Below are 25,329 nucleotides of genomic sequence, written 5' to 3'. Positions count from 1 at the left end.
AAAAAAAAAAAAAAAAATCGCTCTTCTGCCCTGCCCCATTGAATAGCATTGGTCCGGATGCTGTCTGTTTTATCCATGGACAGTACTTGGAGTGAAAATTTGCTTGCGTCACTTGTCATGCTGCAGATGGGAAACTGCTTCAAATCTTTAAGGAAAAAATAGGTTGCAGATTTCAGAAATCTTATTTACATTGGTACAGTAAAATGCTGTGTCTTTTTGCATAAAAAAAGCGATGTTAGCATATCCTTAGTGTTGGCGTACTTTTGGGACAATTAGGGTACCGTCACACTATACGATTTACCAACGATCACGACCAGCGATACAACATGGCCGTGATCGTTGGTAAGTCGTAGTGTGGTCGCTGGAGAGCTGTCACACAGACAGCTCTCCAGCGACCAACGATGCCGAAGTCCCCGGGTAACCAGGGTAAACATCGGGTTACTAAGCGCAGGACCGCGCTTAGTAACCCGATGTTTACCCTGGTTACCAGCGTAAATGTAAAAAAAAAAAAAAAAACAGTACATACTTACATTCCGGTGTCTGTCCCTTGCCGTCTGCTTCCCGCACTCTGACTGCCGGCCGTAAAGTGAAAGCACAGCACAGCGGTGACGTCACCGCTGAGCTCTGCTTTCACTTTACGGCCGGCAGTCAGTGAGTGCAGGAAGCAGACGGCAAGGGACAGACACCGGAATGTAAGTATGTACTGTTTTTTTTTTTTTTACATTTACGCTGGTAACCAGGGTAAACATCGGGTTACTAAGCGCGGCCCTGCGCTTAGTAACCCGATGTTTACCCTTCTTACAAGCGAACGCATCTCTAGATCGCATCGCTAGATCGGTGTCACACACACCGATCTAGCAATGACAGCGGGAGATCCAGCGACGAAAGAATGTTCCAAACAATCTGCTACGACGTACGATTCTCAGCAGGATCCCTGATCGCTGCTGCGTAGCGATATCGCTGGAACGTCACGAATCGTACCGTCGTAGCGATCAAAATAGCACTGTGTGACGGTACCCTTACATTTGTTCTTGATCTATCTTGTCCCATTAGTATCTGCAGTATTGTCCTTAGTGGTGTCTCTGTGACCTACAGCTTTTAATATGCGTATGTCTTACAGAAAACCTATAGAAAGACTAATCAGCTTGTATTAGTGAGGATGCTCAGCAGAGGTCAGTGTTATTTGCTGCATCCTTCTATATAGAATGTCATCTAGGAACATGCGGTGCTACGCTGATTAAAGGTTTATGCAGTATGATATAGGACTACAGGATCACTCCTGGCATTAGCGTCGGGGACACTTTCTTATACATGGCACGGGTGCTGCAGAAGTGGTTCATGGCATAAGGAAACTTGGAAAACATTCACGGTCCCAGAACATTGGCCACTGATATTCTGTCCCAAACACATCATATATGCTCATGGGACAAAGTTTGGATCAGGAGCGCATGAGCCAGCCTGGACATCACAGATAGTACTTGCATCATGAATGTCCTAGATTTCTGTCCTATTGCTTGTAGGATCTGAGCTACAATATGAGATTCTGCTGCTACAGAACAATCTCTTGCAGGATGGAGTAAAGTGTATGTGGAGTCACTCGTACAAATATCACTAAAGAACAGGGCACCCTGATGAGAGAAACCGATTTATCATAACTGCTGACAATCTGGTTTACAATAAATTATTTTACACGGGTTGGCAGCCATATACATCTCCTAGCAGCCCTGTGTAAGAGTTTGCTATTTATAATTTGGGCCTTGTCTATTAATTACCACCAGTCTTTAGATTTTATGTAAACGTTGTATGGGGTTTGTTTGGTTTTCTCTGTGACGTTTGAGATCATGTTTTAATTTCTGCCTCAGATATAAGGAGAATAACCTTCGGCATTCAAGTCCACAATTTTTTACTCTCAAAAAGGATAGATTTATTAGTAGACAGCCGGCAAAAATTAAGACATCAAAGTTCCAACGTTTCGGCATACTCCGATGATCATCTCAAATTGAGCCACGGGACGCATGCCGGAACTTCATCTATTGCAGCAACGCTTCTTTCCCCTATGCCATATTGGCAGATGACGTATTAGGTGCATTATTAATCTTATACAGACTTTCCTTGAAAAAGGCAGATAATGCCGAAAAGTTGGAACTTTGTCAATTTTTGCCGGCTGTCTACTAATAAATCTATCCTTTAAGAGAGTGAAAAATTGTGGACTTGTTGAGTGCCGAAGGTTATTCTCCTTATATCTTAGTCTTTTTTTCCTTCGAGCACCACCTAATTAGATGAGTGCACCACTTTTGATCTGATTATTAATTTCTGCCTCAGCTTGGCATTGAGAAATGCCACCTTTTGGCGAATTACATTATGTGCGATTTCCTTATTTATTCCCATTACACTAAGTCTATGTTCACATGTTGAGTTTTTGCTTTTTTTTCTGCAGACAAAACTTGTTCTTTTGGCAGTATAAAGAATCTGCTTACAAAAAACACTTGCTGCGTTTTTCAGGATCTCAAAGTTCAGCTTTGTTTGCACCACAAAAGCATGAACACAGGTCACCGATGTAAAACATGTGAAACCATAAAATTTTGGGGGAAATTGGTAATTTAATCAAATTACTTAGTGGAAAAAGATGTCTGAAAAAAATGACTTCTAAACAAGTCACATGAGTTCATTAAAAAAAAAAAAAAAACATAATTACATATGAAACAGCGGGGGGAGGTGACTTGGTGGGGAATAGTTTAAGACATTGGCAGAGCATTGACTTTGTAGGACACTTTACTTTCAAACTTTGGTTTGCCCTGGAGTTGATCGAGCATTGTTCAATTTCACACCTTGGTCAGCCAGTATTTACTGCACAGATGAGCATAACCTGTGCTGCTGATATCACATATAATAAATCCAAACTGAAAGTACATTGTTTTTTTTTAGTCAGCGCATTTTAAGTACCACAGACTTTTTCATCCGGACAAGAAAAGATAAAGAAGTCTGTGGTACTTCAAAATGCGCTGACTAATATAAAAAAACGCATGTACTTTCCGTTTGGATTTAGGCTATGTGCACACATTGCAGAATCTGCTGTGTATTTTTCCATGCAGATTCCTAAAAATCCGCAGGCAAAACGCCTTGGTACTGCACAATGCATGGAAAACTGCTGCAGTTCCGCAGCAAAATCCGCAACGTGTGCACACAGCCTTATTGTATGTGATACCAGCAGCACATATCTGCAAATCCTCTTTGTGTGTTCCCGGTCTGATGACCCGTTTGGACCTGCAGCAGCTGGATGTAGAAGTGATTGAAATGTTGTGTATACACAGCTAAATCAGATTAGTATAACCTTATTTAAACACTTTATCTGCCTTGGATAAAGCTCTATTGCCCTGTCTTTTTCCTCCTACTTTTATAGTGTTTACTTTACACTTATCACTAGTTTAATTAAACTACTAGTCCTAACTACCACTCTCAAGTGAGGAGACCAAGATATTAAACTTGGGAAAAATCACTAAACGAAATGGGTTTCACATACTGCTTTTTTTTCCCCACTAAAAAGGCCGCAAAACCTGCTACCTGCATTTTTGCACTAAGGCTATGTGCACATGTAGAAAGATCCTCTGCGGATTTTTCCGCAGCGGATTTGATAAATCCGCATTGGAAAACCGCTGCGGTTTTTACTGCGGATTCCGCTGCGGTTTTACATCTGCAGCTTGCTATTGGAGCAGGTGTAAAACCGCTGCGGATTCCGCACAAAGAATTGACATGCTACGGAAAATAATCCGCTGCGTTTCCGCACGTTTTTTTCTGCAGCATGTGCACTGCGGATTTCATTTCCCATAGGTTTACATTGTACTGTAATCTCACGGGAAACTGCTGCGGATCCGCAGCAAAATCTGCATCGTGTGCACATACCCTAACTGCTTTCTGTGAAAGTGACATGCTGCAGTTTTCAAAAAATGCTGTTTTTTTTCCTGACAGAATTGAAAACTGCAATGTGTGCATGAGATTTCCGAAGTCTCAAAGCTTTTGCAGGTACTGTAAAACACAGCTTAAGGTTATCATAAAAAAATGCAATCTGTGAACACAGCCTAAAGGTTTCCACACACCTTTATTAACTGTCAGCTACAACACCCCTTATACATGCACGCACATTTATGCTGGGTGTACATGATTCCTAACACCCAGGCAGGAACAAAAAAAAACTAATATTAAAATTGCCCTAAGGGTATGTGCACACGTTGTGGATTGGCCTGCGGAATTTTCTGCACAGAATCTGCATCTCTTGGCAGAAAACGCAGGCCTAAATGCTTGTGGATATAATGTGGAATTCTTTTGGATTGTCGTGTTTTTTTGGTGTGCAGATTTGCCATAGTCAATGGGTGCAGAAATGCTGCGTTTCCGCACAAAGAATTGACATGCTGCAGAAAAACAACACAGCGAATCTGCGCTGATTTTTCAGCAGGATGTGCGCAGCAATTCTCAAATTCCCATTGACTATCATTGTTAGGCTATGTGCACACCGTGCGGCTTTTGATCCGCAGCAGTTTTCCATCAGACTTACATGTAAACCTATGGCAAACCAAATCCGTTGTGCCCATGGTGTGGAAAAGCTGCATTGTATTTTCTGCAGCATGTCAATTCTTTGTGCGGATTCTGCAGTGTTTTACACCTGCTCAATAGGAATCCGCAGGAGGTAAAATGCAGGTGAAATCCACACAAAACCCGCAGGAATTCCATGGAAAATCTGCTGTTAATCTGCGGGTTTTGCAAAAACGGTGCGAAAAATTCCACGCACTCATTCGCAACGTGTGCACATAGCCTTACAGTACTACACTGCGGATTTGATGCAATTCCGGACGTCCAAAAATGCTGCGGAAACGCATCAAAATCCACAATGTGTGCACATGGCCTATAACTTCCCCTTGGGAGCTTCTGTGCTTTCAAAATTTTCATATTGTACTGCATCTATCCAAAATGCTGCCCAAGATGCTTACAATCTGCACGACAGAGTAAAAGATCAAGTTCCATGGAAATGTTATAAAAGTATTGAGATGCCTATACATTAATCCAACAAGAGATGTTAAGACATAGAATCATAGGAGGTTAGAGTTGGAAGGGACCTCCTGGGTCATCGTGTCCAACCCTTTGCTCAATGCAGGATTCACTAAACCATCTCAGACAGATGTCTATCCTCTGTTTGTAGACTTCCATTGAAGGAGAACTCGCCACCTCTAGTGGCAGCCTGTTCCATTCATTGATCACCCTCACTGTCAAAAGATACAGATTAGATATTAGAAAAAAAAACTTTTTCCCTTTCAGTTTCATTCCATTGCTTCTTGTTTCCATGTGCAAATGAGAATCAGGATGATCCCTCTACACTGTCATCCCTATCAGATAGTTGTAGACCGATATTAAGTCTCCTCTTGGCCTTCTCTTTTGCCAGCTAAACATTCCCAGATCCTTTAACCCCTTTCTGCCATTAGACGTACTATTCCGTCCATGTGGGGTGGGCCCTACTTCCCAAGGACGGAATAGTACGTCCAGCGCGATCGGCCGCGCTCACGGGGGGAACGCGGCCGGGTTTCAGCTGCTTATCGCAGCTGACATCCGGCACTATGTGCCAGGAGCGGTCACGGACCGCCCCCGGCACATTAACCCCCCGGCACACCGCGATCAAACATGATCGCGATGTGCCGGCGGTGCAGGGAAGCATCATGCAGGGAGGGGGCTCCCTGCGGGCTTCCCTGAGACCCCCGCAGTAACGCGATGTGATCGCGTTGCTGCGAGGGTCTCCTACCTTCCTCAGAGCAGGCACTTGGTAACGCTGCAGCGCTCTTTGACAGATCGGTGATCTGACAGAGTGCTGTGCAAACTGTCAGATCACCGATCTGTATTGTCCCCCCCCTGGGACAAGGAAAAATTTTTTTTAACTTTTTTACTAAGTGTGTAAAAAAAAAAAAAATTCCCATAAATACATTTCTTTATCTAAATAAAAAAAAACAATAAAAGTACACATATTTAGTATTGCCGCGTCCGTAACAACCCGACCTATAAAGCTGTCCCACTAGTTAACCCCTTCAGTAAACACCGTAAGAAAAAAAGAGGCAAAAAACAACACTTTATCATACCGCCGAACAAAAAGTGGAATAACACGCGATCAAAAAGACAGATATAAATAACCATGGTACCACTGAAAGCGTCATCTTGTCCCGCAAAAAACGAGCCGCCATACAGCAACATCAGCAAAAATTAAAAAAGTTATAGTCCTCAGAATAAAGCAATGCAAAAATAATTATTTTTTCTATAAATTAGTTTTTATCGTATAAAAGCGCCAAAACATAAAAAAAAGATATAAATGAGGTGTCGCTGTAATCGTACTGACCCGAAGAATAAAACTGCTTTATCAATTTTACCAAGCGCGGAACGGTATAAACGCCTCCCCCAAAAGAAATTCATGAATAGCTGGTTTTTGGTCATTCTGCCTCACAAAAATCGGAATAAAAAGCGATCAAAAAATGTCACGTGCCCGAAAATGTTACCAATAAAAACGTCAACTCGTCCCGCAAAAAACAAGACCTCACATGACTCTGTGGACTCAAATATGGAAAAATTATAGCTCTCAAAATGTGGTAACGCAAAAAATATTTTTTGCAATAAAAAGCATCTTTCAGTGTGTGACGGCTGCCAATCATAAAAATCCGCTAAAAACCCCACTATAAAAGTAAATCAAACCCCCCTTCATCACCCCCTTAGTTAGGGAAAAATTAAAAAAAAGTATTTCCATTTTCCCATTAGGGTTAGAGCTAGGGTTGGGGCTAGGGTTAAGGCTACAGTTAGGGTTGGACCACAAAAAAGAGTTCCTCTATAACAGCTAACTCTGATCCTCTTCACACAAGGCGATATATAACCAACTGAGGCAGTGAAGCCACAACACGATCCAATTATATAAAATATAGCTCTTTATTAATACATGAAACAGGAATATTTCCATAGATATCAATACATAAATAATGACTATATTACATAACAAATATCAGTAAGTATAATAAGCAGCAGTGGTGAACCCACTACTGCACATGGACTCAACTAGAATGAGCAAACAGAGACAGAATACAGAGAGTGACCTAATGCCGTAAATCCACATGTATAAAAAGAACGCAATATCATAATAGTCTGTAATAAGTGGACTTATATAGCCGCTGCTAGAGGTACAACCTGATAGAGCATATCAATATATTAACTAGGTGGGTTATAGCCCATAAGTAATAGAGGTAAGTATGAAGGTAAATATAAGCTGAACTAGCATGTTAACAACACCTTCATATAGGCCAACCTATATCCCCAAAGGTGGATAACCATCAGACAGGTATATTATAATAAAGTAGATGCATTACCTGCGGCCATATCAGCAAAGGATAGCGGTCACACTGACACCTCGACGCGCGTTTCGTTGGCTCAGCAGCTTCGTCAGGAGGTACAGTTAGGGTTGGGGCTAAAGTTAGGGTTTGGATTACATTTGCGGTTGGGAATAGGGTTAGGGTTAGGGGTGTGGTTAGGGTTACCGTTGGAATTAGGGTTAGGGTTTCAGTTATAATTGGGGGGGTTTCCACTGTTTAGACACATCAGGGGCTCTCCAAACGTGACATGGCGTCCGATCTCAATTCCAGCCAATTCTGCGTTGAAAAAGTAAAACAGTGCTCCTTCCCTTCCGAGCTCTCCTGTGTGCCCAAACAGGAGTTTACTCCAACATATGGGGTATCTGCGTACTCAGGACAAATTGGACAACAACTTTTGGGGTCCAATTTCTCCTGTTACCCTTGGGAAAATACAAAACTGGGGGCTAAAAAATAATTTTTGTGGGGAAAAAAAGATTTTTTTATTTTCACGGCTCTGCGTTATAAACTGTAGTGAAACACTTGGGGGCTCAAAGTTCTCACAACACATCTAGATAAGTTCGTGGGGGTGGTCTAGTTTCCAATATGGGGTCATTTGTGGGGGGTTTCTACTGTTTAGGTATATTAGGGGCTCTGCAAACGCAATGTGACGCCTGCAGACCATTCCATCTAAGTTTGCATTCCAAATGGCGCTCCTACCCTTCCGAGCCCTCCCATGTGCCCAAACGGTGGTTCCCCCCACATATGGGGTATCAACGCACTCAGGACAAATTGGACAACAACTTTTGGGGTCCAATTTCTCCTTTTACCCTCGAGAAAATACAAAACTGGGGGCTAAAAATAATTTTGAGGGGAAATTTTTTTTTATTTTCACGGCTCTGCGTTATAAAATGTAGTGAAATACTTGGGCTCAAAGTTCTCACAACACATCTAGATAAGGTTCTTGGGGGGTCTAGTTTCCAATATGGGGTCACTTGTGGGGGGTTTCTACTGTTTAGGTACATTAGGGGCTCTGCAAACACAATGTGACGCCTGCAGACCATTCCATCTAAGTCTGTATTCCAAATGGCGCTCCTTCCCTTCCGAGCCCTCCCATGCGCCCAAACGCTGGTCCCCCACCTCCCCCCCCCCCCCCCACATATAGGGTATCAGCGCACTCAGGACAAATTGCACAACAACTTTTGGGGTCCAATTTCTCCTGTTACCCTCAAGAAAATACAAAACTGGGGGGGCTGTTTTATTTTTACGGCTCTGCGTTCTAAACTTCTGTGAAGCTCTTGGTGGGTCAAAGTGCTCACCACACATCTAGATAAGTTCCTTAGGGGGTCTACTTTTCAAAATGGTGTCACTTGTGGGGGGTTTCAATGTTTAGGCACATCAATGGCTCTCCAAACGCAACATGGCGTCCCATCTCAATTCCTGTCAATTTTGCATTGAAAAGTCAAACGGCGCTCCTTCCCTTCCGAGCTCTCCCATGCGCCCAAACAGTGGTTTACCCCCACATATGGGGTATCAGCGTACTCAGGAAAAATTGTACAACAACTTTTTTGTTCCAATTTCTTCTCTTACCATTGGGAAAATAAAAAATTGGGGGCGAAAAGATAAGTTTTTTTTGAAAAAAAAAAATGATTTTTTTTTATTTTTACGGTTCTGCATTATAAACTTCTGTGAAGCACTTGGTGGGTCAAAGTGCTCACCACACCTCTAGATAAGTTCCTTAGGGGGTCTACTTTCCAAAATGGTGTCACTTGTGGGGGGTTTCAATATTTAGGCACATCAGTGGCTCTCCAAACGCAACATGGCGTCCCATCTCAATTCCAGTCAATTTTGCATTGAAAAGTCAAATGGCGCTCCTTCCCTTCCGAGCTCTGCCATGCGCCCAAACTGTGGTTAACCCCCACATATGGGGTATCGGCGTACTCAGGACAAATTGTACAACAACGTTTGGGGTCCATTTTCTCCTGTAACCCTTGGTAAAATAAAACAAATTGGATATGAAGTAAATTTTTTCTGAAAAAAAGTTAAATGTTAATTTTTATTTAAACATTCCAAAAATTCCTGTGAAACACCTGAAGGGTTAATAAACTTCTTGAATGTGATTTTGAGAACCTTGAGGGGTGCAGTTTTTAGAATGGTGTCACAGTTGGGTATTTTCTATCATATAGACCCCTCAAAATGACTTCAAATAAGAGGTGGTTACTAAAATAAAATGGTGTTGTAAAAATGAGAAATTGCTGGTCAACTTAACCCTTATAACTCCCTAACAAAAAAAAATTTTGGTTCCAAAATTGTGCTGATGTAAAGTAGACATGTGGGAAATGTTACTTATTAAGTATTTTGTGTGACATATCTCTGTGATTTAATTGCATAAAAATTCAAAGTTGGAAAATTGCGACATTTTCGCCAAATTTCCGTTTTTTTTTACAAATAAACGCAGGTAATATCAAAGAAATTTTACCACTATCATGAAGTACAATATGTCACGAGAAAACAATGTCAGAATCACCGGGATCTCTTGAAGCGTTCCAGAGTTATAACCTCACAAAGGGACAGTGGTCAGAACTGTAAAAATTTGCCCGGTCCATAACGTGCAAACCACCCTTAGGGTAAAGGGGTTAACTGTTCCTCGTAGGACATACTTTGCCGTCTGCTCACCATCCTGGTCGCTTTTCTTTTAATTTGCTTCAGTTTATCAATGTCTTTTTTTTTTTTTATGTGCCCAGAACTGGGCACAGTATTCCAGATGGGATCCAAGCAAGGAGGAGTAGAGGGGGATATTTATGTCATGAGATCTAGACTCTATGCTTCTCTTAATACATCCTAGAACAAACTGCCTCTTTTTTTTGCTGCTGCATCACACTGTTGAATCATGTGCAGTCTGTGATCTATTCGTATACCCAAGTCTCTTTCACATGTGCTGTTGCTTAAAAATGTTGCAGAACACTGAGGCCAGGACAGAGCCTTGTGATATCACACTTGAAACACTATTCCAATTGGATGTGCAACCATTTATAACCACTCTTTGAGTACGATCACTGAGCCAGTTTTGAATTCACCTAACAGTGGTCTTGTCAATCCCATACTTGGTAATTTTTTCAATAAGGATAGGAGATACTGTATTGAATGCTTTGCTAAAGTTGAGATATAGTATATCTACCGTTTGAAATCCATACGAATTAATGTGGAGTCGGTCTTTTTATGGTTAGAACAGCTCTCTCCTGGTAAGAATTTCTATAAGATTTTGGAGGTTAATCAACATATAGTTGCCCTCTGATATATATACAGGGTGGTCCAAAAGTAGGTGGACAGTATGTGTAATAGGGTTATGAAGGGGGAGATTTATCAAACATGGTGTAAAGTGAAACTCACTCAGTTGCCCTTAGTAACCAATCAGGTTCCACTTTTCATTCTTCACAGACTCTTTGGAAAATGACAGGTGGAATCTGATTGGTTGCTAAGGGCAACTGAGTCAGTTTCACAGATCCAGTTTTCACAGATAAATCTCCCCAAAATCTGTTTTCTTTTCAGATAATTCAGATAACCCATAATGGCAAAAAATTTAAATGCAGAGCAAAGAAAATGGATTTTAAAAGTGTATTTGAAATCTGAAAATGCTGAAACAGAGCAACTTGGGTTGAATCATTTGGTGCTCAAGCCCCAAAGAGAGAAACCATTTACCGCATTTGTGACAAATTCGATGCCACTGGCTCAATCCTTAATGCTCCAAAAACTGGTCGACCCAAAACAGCCTGTACAGAAAATAATAAACAACTTGCTGCTGAAACATTTGTTCAGAGTCCAAAAAAGTCCACCAGAAGAGTCTCTTTAGAATTGGGCTTTCATCATGTGAATCCTGAAAGCTTATCGTCCACGTCTAATTCATGGTTTATTGGAGGATGATCCAGACAGGCGGCTGCAATTCAGTGAGATTATGCTTAACGAAATTGAAGAAAATCTAGATAACATTATGTGAAATGATGAAGCTTCTTTCAAATTATCTGGCCATATTAACAGACATAATTGTATTTACTGGTATAATAAGAACATGCATTTAACATTAGAGCAACAACTAAATGAGCCTGGTGTCAATGTTTGGGGGTGGTATTTCAAGTTTTGGTGTTTTTGGACCATTTTTATCACAGGAGATAAGTACCTCGAAATTCTAATGAGTCAAGTTGTTCCCCAGTTACAGCATCCGCCTAATTCAAATGACCTTTGTTACCAACAAGATGGGGCCCCTCCACATTATGCAAGAGAAGTTCGCGAGTATCTTGATGAAACATTTCCTAATAAATGGATTTGGCCGAAGAGGCCCACTTGATTGGCCGCCACGTTCACCAGACTTGGCCCCAATGGATTTTTTTTTCTTTTGGAGAGTACTCAAGGACAAAGTTTATAGTCGAAAACCAAAAAGTGTCTTGTGAGACTTGTGTAAAAATGTTGGTCGAAGCGTAAGAGGCAGACTTCAAAGCTGTGCAAATTGTGATGGAAAACAGTTTGAGCACCTGCGTTGATAAAATTTAAGGGCTTTCGCATTATTGTTCAGAATAACATGTAATTGTCAATGTTATGCTTGTGTTAGTAAATATAATTTTATATATAAATCAAAATAAATAATTTTCTCTTCGCATACTTTTGGATAGATATATATCTGAGTGCGTGTATGTATCAAGCTAAGCCCACTACACATAGCCCCATAATGAAGTACAACTACTGCTTCCAAATGACATCATTTGGTGCAAAAAGATGTTTTTTCAACTGGATTTATGCCCACGTTCACAGTTCAAGGACAGATTTACCACTCAATTGGCTCACTGCTTCCATTACAAGGAAAAGAACCTCAAATTCTTCAACTCTACTTCATGGAAAATGGAGGAGCAGAGGCTCAGCGGAGATGTTCTTTAATTCCAAACACCTTAATATTGTCACTAACTTGCAGCAGTTCCTTCACTTAAGCTTTAGTCACACTAAACGACTTACCAACGATCACGACCAGCGATACGACCTGGCCGTGATAGTTGGTAAGTCGTGTGGTCGCTGGGGAGCTGTCACATAGGGGAACAACTTCGGCATCATTGAAACTGTCTTCAACGATACCGAAGTCCCTCTGCAGCACCCGGGTAACCAGGGTAAACATCGGGTTACTAAGTGCAGGGCCGCGCTTATTAACCCGATATTTACCCTGGTTACCATTGTAAGAGTAAAAAAAAAAAACACTACATACTCACATTCTGATGTCTGTCACATCCCCCGCCGGCGTCCACAGGGTTAAAACTGCTTTCGGCAAGAGCGCTGCTAATGCACGCACTCCGGCCGAGAGCTCCCTGCACTGTGTCAGCACCGGCCGTAAAGCAGAGCACAGCGGTGGCGTCACCGCTGTTACTGCCGGCGCTGACACTGCCGAAAGCAGTTTTAATCCTGTGGACGCCGGGGGATGTGACAGACATCAGAATTTGAGTATGTGCTGTTTTTTTTTTTTTTACTTTTACAATGGTAACCAGGGTAAATATCAGGTTGCTAAGCGCGGCCCTGCGCTTAGTAACCCGATATTTACCCTGGTTACAAGTGAACACATCGCTGGATCGGCGTCACACATGCCGAACCAGCGATGACCGCGGGTGATCAGCGACAACCTCCCAGCAGGGGCCTGATCGTTGGTCGCTGTCACACATAATGAGATCGTTAGCGGGATAGTTGCTACGTCACCAAAAGCGTGACGTTGCAACGATATCGTTATGTGTGACTCCCCCTTTACCATATGTTCAACTTTTCAAGACTGCACTTGAATGCATGCCAAGTGATGATTAAAAAGTTGTAACCAGCTGACAAAATGCCACAAGGTGAGCATCAGCGGTGTTTCAATGCCCCCACATTTGATGAGGTAGCTATTTTGATTTTGGATAAGGAGTTTCACAGCCGTGATACTGTGCTTCAGAAAAGCAACAATGGTTTGCAACGGGTGGCAGAAACTCGCAGGTCCTATGATGCACTGCAATATCCAATTACTGTATATACTCGAGTATAAGCTAATCCCCCACCCCCTAATTTTGCCACAAAAACTGGGAAAACTTGATGACTCGAGTATAAGCCTTGGGTGGGAAATGCAGCAGCTATCGGTAAATGTAAAAAAAAAAATTGATACCAATAAAAGTAAGATTAATTGAGACATCAGTAGGTTAAGTGTTTTTGAATATCCATATTGAATCAGGAGCCCCATATAATGCTCCATAAAGTTTATATTGGCCCCACAAGATGCTCCATATTAAAATATGCCCCATATAATCCTGCATAAAGGTTAATAATGGCCCCATAGACACATTTGCCCAATATAATGCTGCACAGATGTTGATTATTGCTCCATAAGATGCTCGATAAAAGATATTTGCCCCATATAGTGCTGCACAAACCTTGATTATTGCTCCATACAGACACTTGCCCCATATAATGCCCCACAAACGTTGCTTATGGCCCCATACAGACACTTGCCCCATATAGTACTGCACAAACGTTTATTATGGCCCCATAAGATGCTCCATACAGACACTTGCCCCATATAGTGCTGCACAAACGTTCATTATGGCCCCATACAGGCACTTGCCCCATATAGTGCTGCACAAACGTTATCGCCCCATAAGATGCTCCATACAGACACTTGCCCCATATAATGCTGCACAAACGTTATGGCCCCATAAGATGCTCCATACAGACACTTGCCCCATTTGCTGTTGCTGCGATAAAAAAAAAAATCACCTCTCCGTCGCTCAGGCCCCCGGAACTTTCAATATTCACCTGTCTTCGTTCCGATGCCACTCCATCTTCAGCATATTTTGCACTGACTTTCAGGCAGAGGGTGCGCACTTACCACGTCATCGCACCCTCTGACCTGAGCGTCACAGCAAAAGACGCTAAAGACAGAGCGGCGCAGGAACGAGGAGCAGGTGAATATCGCGCAGCACTCCCCCTCCCCGTTATACTTACCTGCTCCTGGCGCGGTGCAGTCCCTGCTTCCCCGGCGCTGCAGCTTCCTGTATTGAGCGGTCACCGTTACCGCTCATTACAGTAATGAATATGCGGCTCCACCCCTATGGGAGGTGGAGCCGCATATTCATTACTGTAATGAGCGGTACCATGTGACCGCTCAGTACAGGAAGAAGCTGCAGCGCTGGGCAGCCAGGGACCGCGCCAGGAGCAGGTGAGTATAATTAGACAGCCCCCGCTCCCCCTCCCCGACCCCTGGGTATGACTCGAGTATAAGCCGAGAGGGGGACTCGGCTTATACTCGAGTATATACGGTATCTTTTGGCAGGAACAGGATGGCTATCACTTTGGAATACCTCAGACAAATCCTGCAACAGGCAACCCTTCAGGGAATGCCTATAGGATCATGACAAGAGTTGGTGAGGAAAATCACATCCTCAAATGCAGACATGTGTATACGATACGCTTTATTGCAATTCGTGCAATTTCTCTCGGGATCAAGTGTTTCCAATTGTATATGGAAGAGGAGTGTGAGGTGCTGCCAGAGGAGGCGACTATTAAGGAGAAAAGCTGTGCTTTATGTGCAATATAACCATTATAATTTATAACTAACCACAGTTACTATGCCTGGGCAGCGCTGGGCTCTTCAGCTAGTGATATATATAGATATATAATATATATATATATATATATATATATATATATATATATATAAATATATATATATAAGCAGTTATGGACAGTTTTCATTAACAGTTCATTACTCCAACTCAATAAAGATAGGTCACCGACGAAAACGAGCACAAATGTCCAAAAATAGGTCTTTATTGAAATTAAACAATACGACATAAAATAGGTGTAAAAGGAGCCTCAGTGGGAACATGTACGATGTTCTAATGGGAAGAGACATTATATATATATACATATATATATATATGTATATATATATATATATAATCTTGAATCTATATATATATATATATATATATACTAGATGGTGGCCCGATTCTAACGCATCGGGTATTCTAGAATATGTATTTATGTATGTATATAGCAGGCACATAGTATATAGCACAGGCCATGTAGTATATAGGAGCCATGTAGTATATAGCAAATACTACGTGGCCTGTGCTATATACTATGTGGCTGCTATATACATACATATTGTAGAATACCCAATGCGTTAATACAGGCCACGCAATATATAACAGTGGCCACGCAGTATATAACACAGCTACGTACTATATAACAGCCCACGCAGTATATAGCAGCCACGAAGTATATAAGACTGCCCACGCAGTATATAGCAGCCACGTAGTATATAACACTGCCCACGCAGTATATATGTTTATGCAACACAATGCACCAAGAATATCCAATAAAATATATATACCAATAAATATTAATAGAACCCTAATGGTGCACTGTGCAGAAAGTAGTGACTAAACAAAAGGAGGAAGAACCAACCACAACTTAAGCACGGACAGCCAAAAAATTGTACCCACACAGAGAATTACTAAAAAATAAAAGCCTTTATTTATGGTGGCAATGGCACAATATTAAAAATAATAGTACGCGAGTATTACAGGACAATAAAAATTGTTTAAAAATATATAGGATATTAATAAGTGACCTCTGGAAAAATTATTAATGGATATAAATATATTTTGTCACATGTGGTTACAGCCAAAAAAATAAACAATATAGAAAAAATAATAATCGAAAAAAATATATATAAAAATGATATAAAGTGCGCTGCAGTAAAAAAACACAAAAATATTAATACATTATTATTAAAAATAAGTGCAAAACAATATATGCACTCAAAATATGTGTGCAACCGCAAGAATTTGATAACAACAAAGTGCAAAAAGTGCTAAATAAATCACAATGACAACATCCCTGCAGGGCACAGAATATGTGCAACCACAAAGGGTTAATAGCACCAAAGTGCAAGAAGTGCTGAGAAAAATATAAGGATACCTACGGGGCATAAAGTGTACCACAATAAGGTAACACAATAAGGTAAGTAAGCGGCACCACAGAAGTGCAATGTGCAGAGTGCAAATGAAGCGCAAGCCACAAGCTCACAAAAGACAATGTAACTCCACAATATACCTATGTTCCAGAGGTCACAGGGTCCCGTTATCGCGCACCCCGACGCGCGTTTCGGAAGCTCGTCCTTCGTCAGGTTATATTTTTTTCAGCACTTTGGTGCCATTAACCCTTTGTGGTTGCACATATTCTGTGCCCTGCAGGGATCTTGCCATTGTGATTTATTTAGCACTTTTTGCACTTTGTTGTTATCAAATTCTTGCGGTTGCACACATATTTTGAGTGCATATATTGTTTTGCACTTATTTTTAATAATAATGTATTAATATTTTGTGTTTTTTTACTGCAGCGCACTTTATATCATTTTTATATATATTTTTTTCGATTATTATTTTTTCTATATTGTTTATTTTTTGGGCTGTAACCACATGTGACAAAATATATTTATATCCATTAATAATTTTTCCAGAGGTCACTTATTAATATCCTATATATTTTTAAACAATTTTTATTGTCCTGTAATACTCGCGTACTATTATTTTTAATATTGTGCCATTGCCATCATAAATAAAGGCTTATATTTTTTAGTAATTCTCTGTGTGGGTACACTTTTTTGGCTGTCCGTGCTTAAGTTGTGGTTGGTTCTTCCACGCAGTATATAACAGTGGCCACGTAATATATAGCACAGCCCACGCAGTGCATATCAGCCCACATAGTATATAACACTGCCTATGTAGTATATAGCAACCACGCGGTATCTAACATAGCCCACGTAGTATACAGCAGTGTGGGTACCATATCCCTGTTAAAAAAATAATTAAAATAAAAAATAGTTATATACTCACCCCTGGGATCCAGCGAAGCTGCCGCCATCTTCCGTTCCCAGGATGCATTGCAAAATTACCCAGATGACTTAGGCTGGTTTCACATTTGCGATTGTGTCCGCAGCGTTTCTACCGCATATATCCGCATGTGTTGTGTATTCCTATATTTAACATTAGGGACGCATGCGTTTTTAATTGTTCGCGTTTTGCCGCGTTTGACGTCGCATGCGTTGTTTCGTCGTTTGAGGCTTGGCGCGGAAATGCAACATGTAGTAGTTTTTAGAGGTGTCAATTTGCCTCCTGAAAACGCATGCGGTCGATTGCGCAAGGTTTGCGACAAGAAAAGTATTGCTGTCTATATGAACGCATGCGTTCACAAGCATTTGCGTTTGGTTGCGTTCATGAACGCATGCGTTTCAATTGAAAAAAACATGTCTAGACACTGATAAGCCACCCCCCACATAGAAGGTGATAAAGGGAGGTAGTGGACATTTGCAGGTCACTACTCAGCAGACACTGAAGCAGACGAGACACAGGCTACATCTTGGAGGAAAACAAGACACTGAACAATGTGAGTATATCCTAGCCTTTGCCTTCATTTTCTATCTCTACATGTCCTAATTTCTTGCATTTCTTTCTTTCTACATGCATCAGAATATCTTCTTCTCATGAGGAGTTTCTTCCTGGGCCGTCGGAAGTGGAGCATGTCAGTGAGGTGAGTACTTGCCTCGTCAGATTGGTAAGTATTCACTGTCACATCCACACATTGGACAATTTTTGTTTTTTATTTTTTTAGAGCGCTTCTTCATCTGCGGCAGAGACTGGGCAGGAGCAGCGGAGTCAAGTTCGGGTTCAAAGACGGCAGCGGGTACGTATACAAGGCTGTTTTATGTATCCTCAGTGTAATATTCTTGAATCTTCCTTTCTTTCCATTTGTATTTCTTTACTTTTTTCTTCTGGAATCCTTTTGTATGTTGACTTTCCTATTCATGCCATTTCTCAGCATCTTTTTTCTTTCTTTTCCTTATGTCAATTGACCAAACTTTAATGACTTTATTAAATTTTTAGGTTCCACAATGGGAGGATGATCTAATTGAGAATGACCTCCTCATCTCCCTGGTCCAGGAGCGAGTCCCATTGTGGGACACCCGGAATCCACTGCACTCAAACAACGTCACGATGCGGCGCCTATGGAATGAGGTGGCCAAAGAGATGTGGGATGGCGGGGACAATGCCCCGGCTCGGGTCTGAAGTGCATTTGGTAAGTATTGCACTGCAGTGTGAAGCAGCAGAGACCTTGGCCGTGCTCACTCCACTGTGTGTGATGAAAGAAACTCTCTGGAGTTTCTGTCATCACACACAGTTGTGTGAGCACGGCCAAAAGTCATTTTTCTGACCAAAATGTTTTTTTTAACAGTGTCCAAAGTCAAAACTTACAGGGTTACAGTCTGTTTAGAAAGGATCGTAAAAATCGGAGAGGAGGAGGGGTTTGTCTCTATGTAAAGTCTTGTCTAAAGTCCACTTTAAGGGAGGATATTAGCGAAGGGAATGAGGATGTCGAGTCCATATGGGTTGAAATTCATGGAGGGAAAAATGGTAACAAAATTCTCATTGGGGTCTGTTACAAACCCCCAAATATAACAGAAAGCATGGAAAGTCTACTTCTAAAGCAGATAGATGAAGCTGCAACCCATAATGAGGTCCTGGTTATGGGGGACTTTAACTACCCGGATATTAACTGGGAAACAGAAACCTGTGAAACCCATAAAGGCAAAAGGTTTCTGCTAATAACCAAGAAAAATTATCTTTCACAATTGGTGCAGAATCCAACCAGAGGAGCAGCACTTTTAGACCTAATACTATCTAATAGACCTGACAGAATAACAAATCTGCAGGTGGTTGGGCATTTAGGAAATAGCGACCACAATATTGTGCAGTTTCACCTGTCTTTCACTAGGGGGACTTGTCAGGGAGTCACAAAAACATTGAACTTTAGGAAGGCAAAGTTTGAACAGCTTAGAGATGCCCTTAATCTGGTAGACTGGGACAATATCCTCAGAAATGAGAATACAGATAATAAATGGGAAATGTTTAAGAACATCCTAAATAGGCAGTGTAAGCGGTTTATACCTTGTGGGAATAAAAGGACTAGAAATAGGAAAAACCCAATGTGGCTAAACAAAGAAGTAAGACAGGCAATTAACAGTAAAAAGAAAGCATTTGCACTACTAAAGCAGGATGGCACCATTGAAGCTCTAAAAAACTATAGGGAGAAAAATACTTTATCTAAAAAACTAATTAAAGCTGCCAAAAAGGAAACAGAGAAGCACATTGCTAAGGAGAGTAAAACTAATCCCAAACTGTTCTTCAACTATATCAATAGTAAAAGAATAAAAACTGAAAATGTAGGCCCCTTAAAAAATAGTGAGGAAAGAATGGTTGTAGATGACGAGGAAAAAGCTAACATATTAAACACCTTCTTCTCCACGGTATTCACGGTGGAAAATGAAATGCTAGGTGAAATCCCAAGAAACAATGAAAACCCTATATTAAGGGTCACCAATCTAACCCAAGAAGAGGTGCGAAACCGGCTAAATAAGATTAAAATAGATAAATCTCCGGGTCCGGATGGCATACACCCACGAGTACTAAGAGAACTAAGTAATGTAATAGATAAACCATTATTTCTTATTTTTAGTGACTCTATAGCGACAGGGTCTGTTCCGCAGGACTGGCGCATAGCAAATGTGGTGCCAATATTCAAAAAGGGCTCTAAAAGTGAACCTGGAAATTATAGGCCAGTAAGTCTAACCTCTATTGTTGGTAAAATATTTGAAGGGTTTCTGAGGGATGTTATTCTGGATTATCTCAATGAGAATAACTGTTTAACTCCATATCAGCATGGGTTTATGAGAAATCGCTCCTGTCAAACCAATCTAATCAGTTTTTATGAAGAGGTAAGCTATAGACTGGACCACGGTGAGTCATTGGACGTGGTATATCTCGATTTTTCCAAAGCGTTTGATACCGTGCCGCACAAGAGGTTGGTACACAAAATGAGAATGCTTGGTCTGGGGGAAAATGTGTGTAAATGGGTTAGTAACTGGCTTAGTGATAGAAAGCAGAGGGTGGTTATAAATGGTATAGTCTCTAACTGGGTCGCTGTGACCAGTGGGGTACCGCAGGGGTCAGTATTGGGACCTGTTCTCTTCAACATATTCATTAATGATCTGGTAGAAGGTTTACACAGTAAAATATCGATATTTGCAGATGATACAAAACTATGTAAAGCAGTTAATACAAGAGAAGATAGTATTCTGCTACAGATGGATCTGGATAAGTTGGAAACTTGGGCTGAAAGGTGGCAGATGAGGTTTAACCCCTCTGTGACCTTAGACGTACTATCCCGTCGAGGTGCCCTGGGCTTATCTGACCCTGGACGGGATAGTACGTCATAGCCGATCGGCCGCGCTCACGGGGGGAGCGCGGCCGATCGCGGCCGGGTGTCAGCTGCTTATCGCAGCTGACATCCGGCACTATGTGCCAGGAGCGGTCACGGACCGACCCCGGCACATTAACCCCTGGCACACCGCGATCAAAGATGATCGCGATGTGCCGGCGGTGCAGGGAAGCACCGCGCAGGGAGGGGGCTCCCTGCGGGCTTCCCTGAGCCCCCCGCAGCAACGCGATGTGATCGCGTTGCTGCGAGGGTCTCCTCACCTCCCTCCCTGCTCGAGCCCCGGATCCAAGATGGCCGCGGATCCGGGTCCTGCAGGGAGGGAGGTGGCTTCACAGAGCCTGCTTAGAGCAGGCACTGTGAAGGCTGCAGCGCTGCATGTCAGATCAGTGATCTGACAGAGTGCTGTGCAAACTGTCAGATCACTGATCTGTGATGTCCCCCCCTGGGACAAAGTAAAAAAGTAAAAAAAAAATTTTCCAAATGTGTAAAAAAAATAAAAAAAAATATTCCAAAATAATGAAAAAAAAAAAAAAATATTATTCCCATAAATACATTTCTTCATCTAAATAAAAAAAAAAAACCAATAAAAGTACACATATTTAGTATCGCCGCGTCCGTAACGACCCGACCTATAAAACTGTCCCACTAGTTAACCCCTTCAGTAAACACCGTAAGAAAAAAAAAAAAAAAACGAGGAAAAAAACAACGCTTTATTATCATACCGCCGAACAAAAAGTGGAATAACACGCGATCAAAAGGACAGATATAAATAACCATGGTACCGCTGAAAGCGTCATATTGTCCCGCAAAAAAAGAGCCGCCATACAGCATCATAAGCAAAAAAATAAAAAAGTTATAGTCCTGAGAATAAAGCGATGCAAAAATAATTATTTTTTCTGTAAAATAGTTTTTATCGTATAAAAGCACCAAACCATAAAAAAAATGATATAAATGAGGTATCGCTGTAATCGTACTGACCCGAAGAATAAAACTGATTTATCAATTTTACCAAACGCAGAACGGTATAAACGCCTCCCCCAATAGAAATTCATGAATAGCTGGCTTTTGGTCATTCTTCCTCACAAAAATCGGAATAAAAAGCGATAAAAAAATGTCACGTGCCCAAAAATGTTTTCAATAAAAACGTCAACTCGTCCCGCAAAAAACAAGACCTCACATGACTCTGTGGACCAAAATATGGAAAAATTATAGCTCTCAAAATGTGGTATTGCAAAAAATATTTTTTGCAATAAAAAGGGTCTTTCAGTGTGTGACGGCTGCCAATCATAAAAATCCGCTAAAAAACTCGCTATAAAAGTAAATCAAACCCCCCTTCATCACCCCCTTAGTTAGGGAAAAATAAAAAAAAATGTATTTATTTCCATTTTCCCATTAGGGCTAGGGTTAGGGCTAGGATTAGGGTTAGGGTTAGGGCTAGGGTTAGGGCTAGGGTTAGGGCTAGGGCTAGGGCTAGGGTTAGGGCTAGGGTTAGGGTTAGGGCTAGGGCTAGGGTTAGGGTTAGGGCTAGGGCTAGGGTTAGGGCTAGGGTTAGGGCTAGGGTTAGGGCTAGGGTTAAGGCTAGGGTTAGGGCTAGGGTTAGGGCTAGGGTTAGGGCTAGGGTTAGGGCTAGGGTTAGGGTTAGGGTTAGGGCTAGGGTTAGGGCTAGGGTTAGGGTTAGGGTTGGGGCTAGGGTTAGGGTTAGGGTTAGGGCTACAGTTAGGGTTGGGGCTAAAGTTAGGGTTAGGGTTTAGATTACATTTACAGTTGGGAATAGGGTTGGGATTAGGGTTAGGGGTGTGTCAGGGTTAGAGGTGTGGTTAGGGTTACCGTTGGAATTAGGGTTAGGGGTGTGTTTAGATTAGGGTTTCAGTTATAATTGGGGGGTTTCCACTGTTTCGGCACATCAGGGGCTCTCCAAACACGACATGGCGTCCGATCTCAATTCCAGCCAATTCTGCGTTGAAAAAGTAAAACAGTGCTCCTTCCCTTCCGAGCTCTCCTGTGTGCCCAAACAGGGGTTTACCCCAACATATGGGGTATCAGCGTACTCAGGACAAATTGGACAACAACTTTTGTGGACCAATTTCTCCTGTTACCCTTGGGAAAATACAAAACTGGGGGCTAAAAAATAATTTTTGTGGGAAAACAAAAAGATTTTTTATTTTCACGGCTCTGCGTTATAAACTGTAGTGAAACACTTGGGGGTTCAAAGTTCTCACAACACATCTAGATAAGTTCATTGAGGGGTCTAGTTTCCAATATGGGGTCACTTGTGGGGGGTTTCTACTGTTTAGGTACATTAGGGGCTCTGCAAACGCAATGTGACGCCTGCAGACCAATCCATCTAAGTCTGCATTCCAAATGATGCTCCTTCCCTTCCGAGCCCTCCCATGCGCCCAAACAGTGGTTCCCCCCCACATATCGGGTATCAGCGTACTCAGGACAAATTGGACAACAACATTTAGGGTCCAATTTCTCCTGCTAACCTTGGAAAAATACAAAACTGGGGGCTAAAATATAATTTTTGTGGAAAAAAAAATATTTTTTATTTGCATGGCTCTGCGTTATAAACTGTAGTGAAATACTTGGGGGTTCAAAGCTCTCACAACACATCAAGATGAGTTCCTTAGGGGGTCTACTTTCCAAAATGGTGTCACTTGTGGGGGGTTTCTACTGTTTAGGTACATTAGGGGCTCTGCAAACGCAATGTGACGCCTGCAGACCATTCCATCTAAGTCTGCATTCCAAATGGCGCTCCTTCCCTTCCGAACCCTCCCATGCGCCCAAACGGTGGTTCCCCCCCACATATGGGGTATCAGCGTACTCAGGACAAATTGGACAACAACTTTTGGGGTCCAATTTCTCCTGTTACCCTAGGGAAAATACAAAACTGGGGGCTAAAAAATAATTTTTGTGGGAAAAAAATTTTGTTTTATTTTTATGGCTCTGCATTATAAACTTCTGTGAAGCCCTTGGTGGGTCAAAGTGCTCACCACACATCCAGATAAGTTCCTTAGGGGGTCTACTTTCCAAAATGGTGTCACTTGTGGGGGGTTTCAATGTTTAGGCACATCAGTGGCTCTCCAAACGCAACATGGCGTCCCATCTCAATTTCTGTCAATTTTGCATTGAAAAGTCAAACTGCGCTCCTTCCCTTCCGAGCTCTCCCATGCGCCCAAACAGTGGTTTACTGCCACATATGGGGTATCAGCGTACTCAGGACAAATTGGACAACAACTTTTGAGGTCCAATTTCTTCTCTTACCCTTGGAAAAATAAAAAATTGGGGGCAAAAATATAATTTTTGTGAAAAAATATGATTTTTTATTTTTACGGTTCTGCATTATAAACTTCTGTGAAGCACTTGGTGGGTCAAAGTGCTCACCACACATCCAGATAAGTTCCTTAGGGGGTCTACTTTCCAAAATGGTGTCACTTGTGGGGGGTTTCAATGTTTAGGCACATCAGTGGCTCTCCAAACGCAACATGGCGTCCCATCTCAATTCCTGTCAATTTTGCATTGAAAAGTCAAATAGCGCTCCTTCCCTTCCGAGCTCTCCCATGCGCCCAAACAGTGGTTTACTGCCACATATGGGGTATCAGCGTACTCAGGACAAATTGGACAACAACTTTTTGGGTCCAATTTCTCCTGTTACCCTTGGTAAAATAAAACAAATTGGAGCTGAAGTAAATTTTTTGTGTAAAAAAGTTAAATGTTCATTTTTATTTAAACATTCCAAAAATTCCTATTAAACACCTGAAGGGTTAATAAACTTCTTGAATGTGGTTTTGAGCACCTTGAGGGGTGCAGTTTTTAGAATGGTGTCACACTTGGGCATTTTCTATCATATAGACCCCTCAAAATGACTTCAAATGAGACGTGGTCCCTAAAAAAAAATGGTGTTGTAAAAATGAGAAATTGCTTGTCAACTTTTAACCCTTATAACTCCCTAACAAAAAAAAAAATTGGTTCCAAAATTATGCTGATGTAAAGGAGACATGTGGGAAATGTTACTTATTAAGTATTTTGTGTGACATATCTCTGTGATTTAATTGCATAAAAATTCAAAGTTTGAAAATTGCGAAATTTTCAAAATTTTCGCCAAATTTCCGTTTTTTTCACAAATAAACGCAGGTACTATCAAAGAAATTTTACCACTATCATGAAGTACAATATGTCACGAGAAAACAATGTCAGAATCACCAGGATCCGTTGAAGCGTTTCGGAGTTATAACCTCATAAAGGGACAGTGGTCAGAATTGTAAAAATTGGCCTGGTCATTAACGTGCAAACCACCCTTGGGGGTAAAGGGGTTAACAATGATAAATGTAAGGTTATACACATGGGAAGAGGGAATCAATATCACCATTACACACTGAACGGGAAACCACTGGGTAAATCTGACAGGGAGAAGGACTTGGGGATCCTAGTTAATGATAAACTTACCTGGAGCAGCCAGTGCCAGGCAGCAGCTGCCAAGGCAAACAGGATCATGGGGTGCATTAAAAGAGGTCTGGATACACATGATGAGAGCATTATACTGCCTCTGTACAAATCCCTAGTTAGACCGCACATGGAGTACTGTGTCCAGTTTTGGGCACCGGTGCTCAGGAAGGATATAATGGAACTA

General features: G+C 41.6%; 1 protein-coding gene across 1 annotated transcript in view; it reads right to left on the bottom strand.

Annotated features, from left to right (window-relative positions):
* Positions 1-25,329, bottom strand: part of BCAS4 (breast carcinoma amplified sequence 4) — a 148,020-nt gene continuing 122,691 nt past the window's right edge. Inside the window, exon 5 of the mRNA XM_069750883.1 lies at positions 1-145. Coding sequence (XP_069606984.1) covers positions 140-145 — 6 coding nt within the window. The 3' untranslated portion in view covers positions 1-139. The remainder of the gene's footprint in view (positions 146-25,329) is intronic.

The sequence above is a fragment of the Ranitomeya imitator genome, chromosome 2 (genome assembly GCF_032444005.1).
Source record: "Ranitomeya imitator isolate aRanImi1 chromosome 2, aRanImi1.pri, whole genome shotgun sequence".
Classification (NCBI taxonomy): domain Eukaryota; kingdom Metazoa; phylum Chordata; class Amphibia; order Anura; family Dendrobatidae; genus Ranitomeya; species Ranitomeya imitator.
Note: the sequence above shows the minus strand (reverse complement) of the source record. Positions and strands in the feature narration are given on the sequence as shown.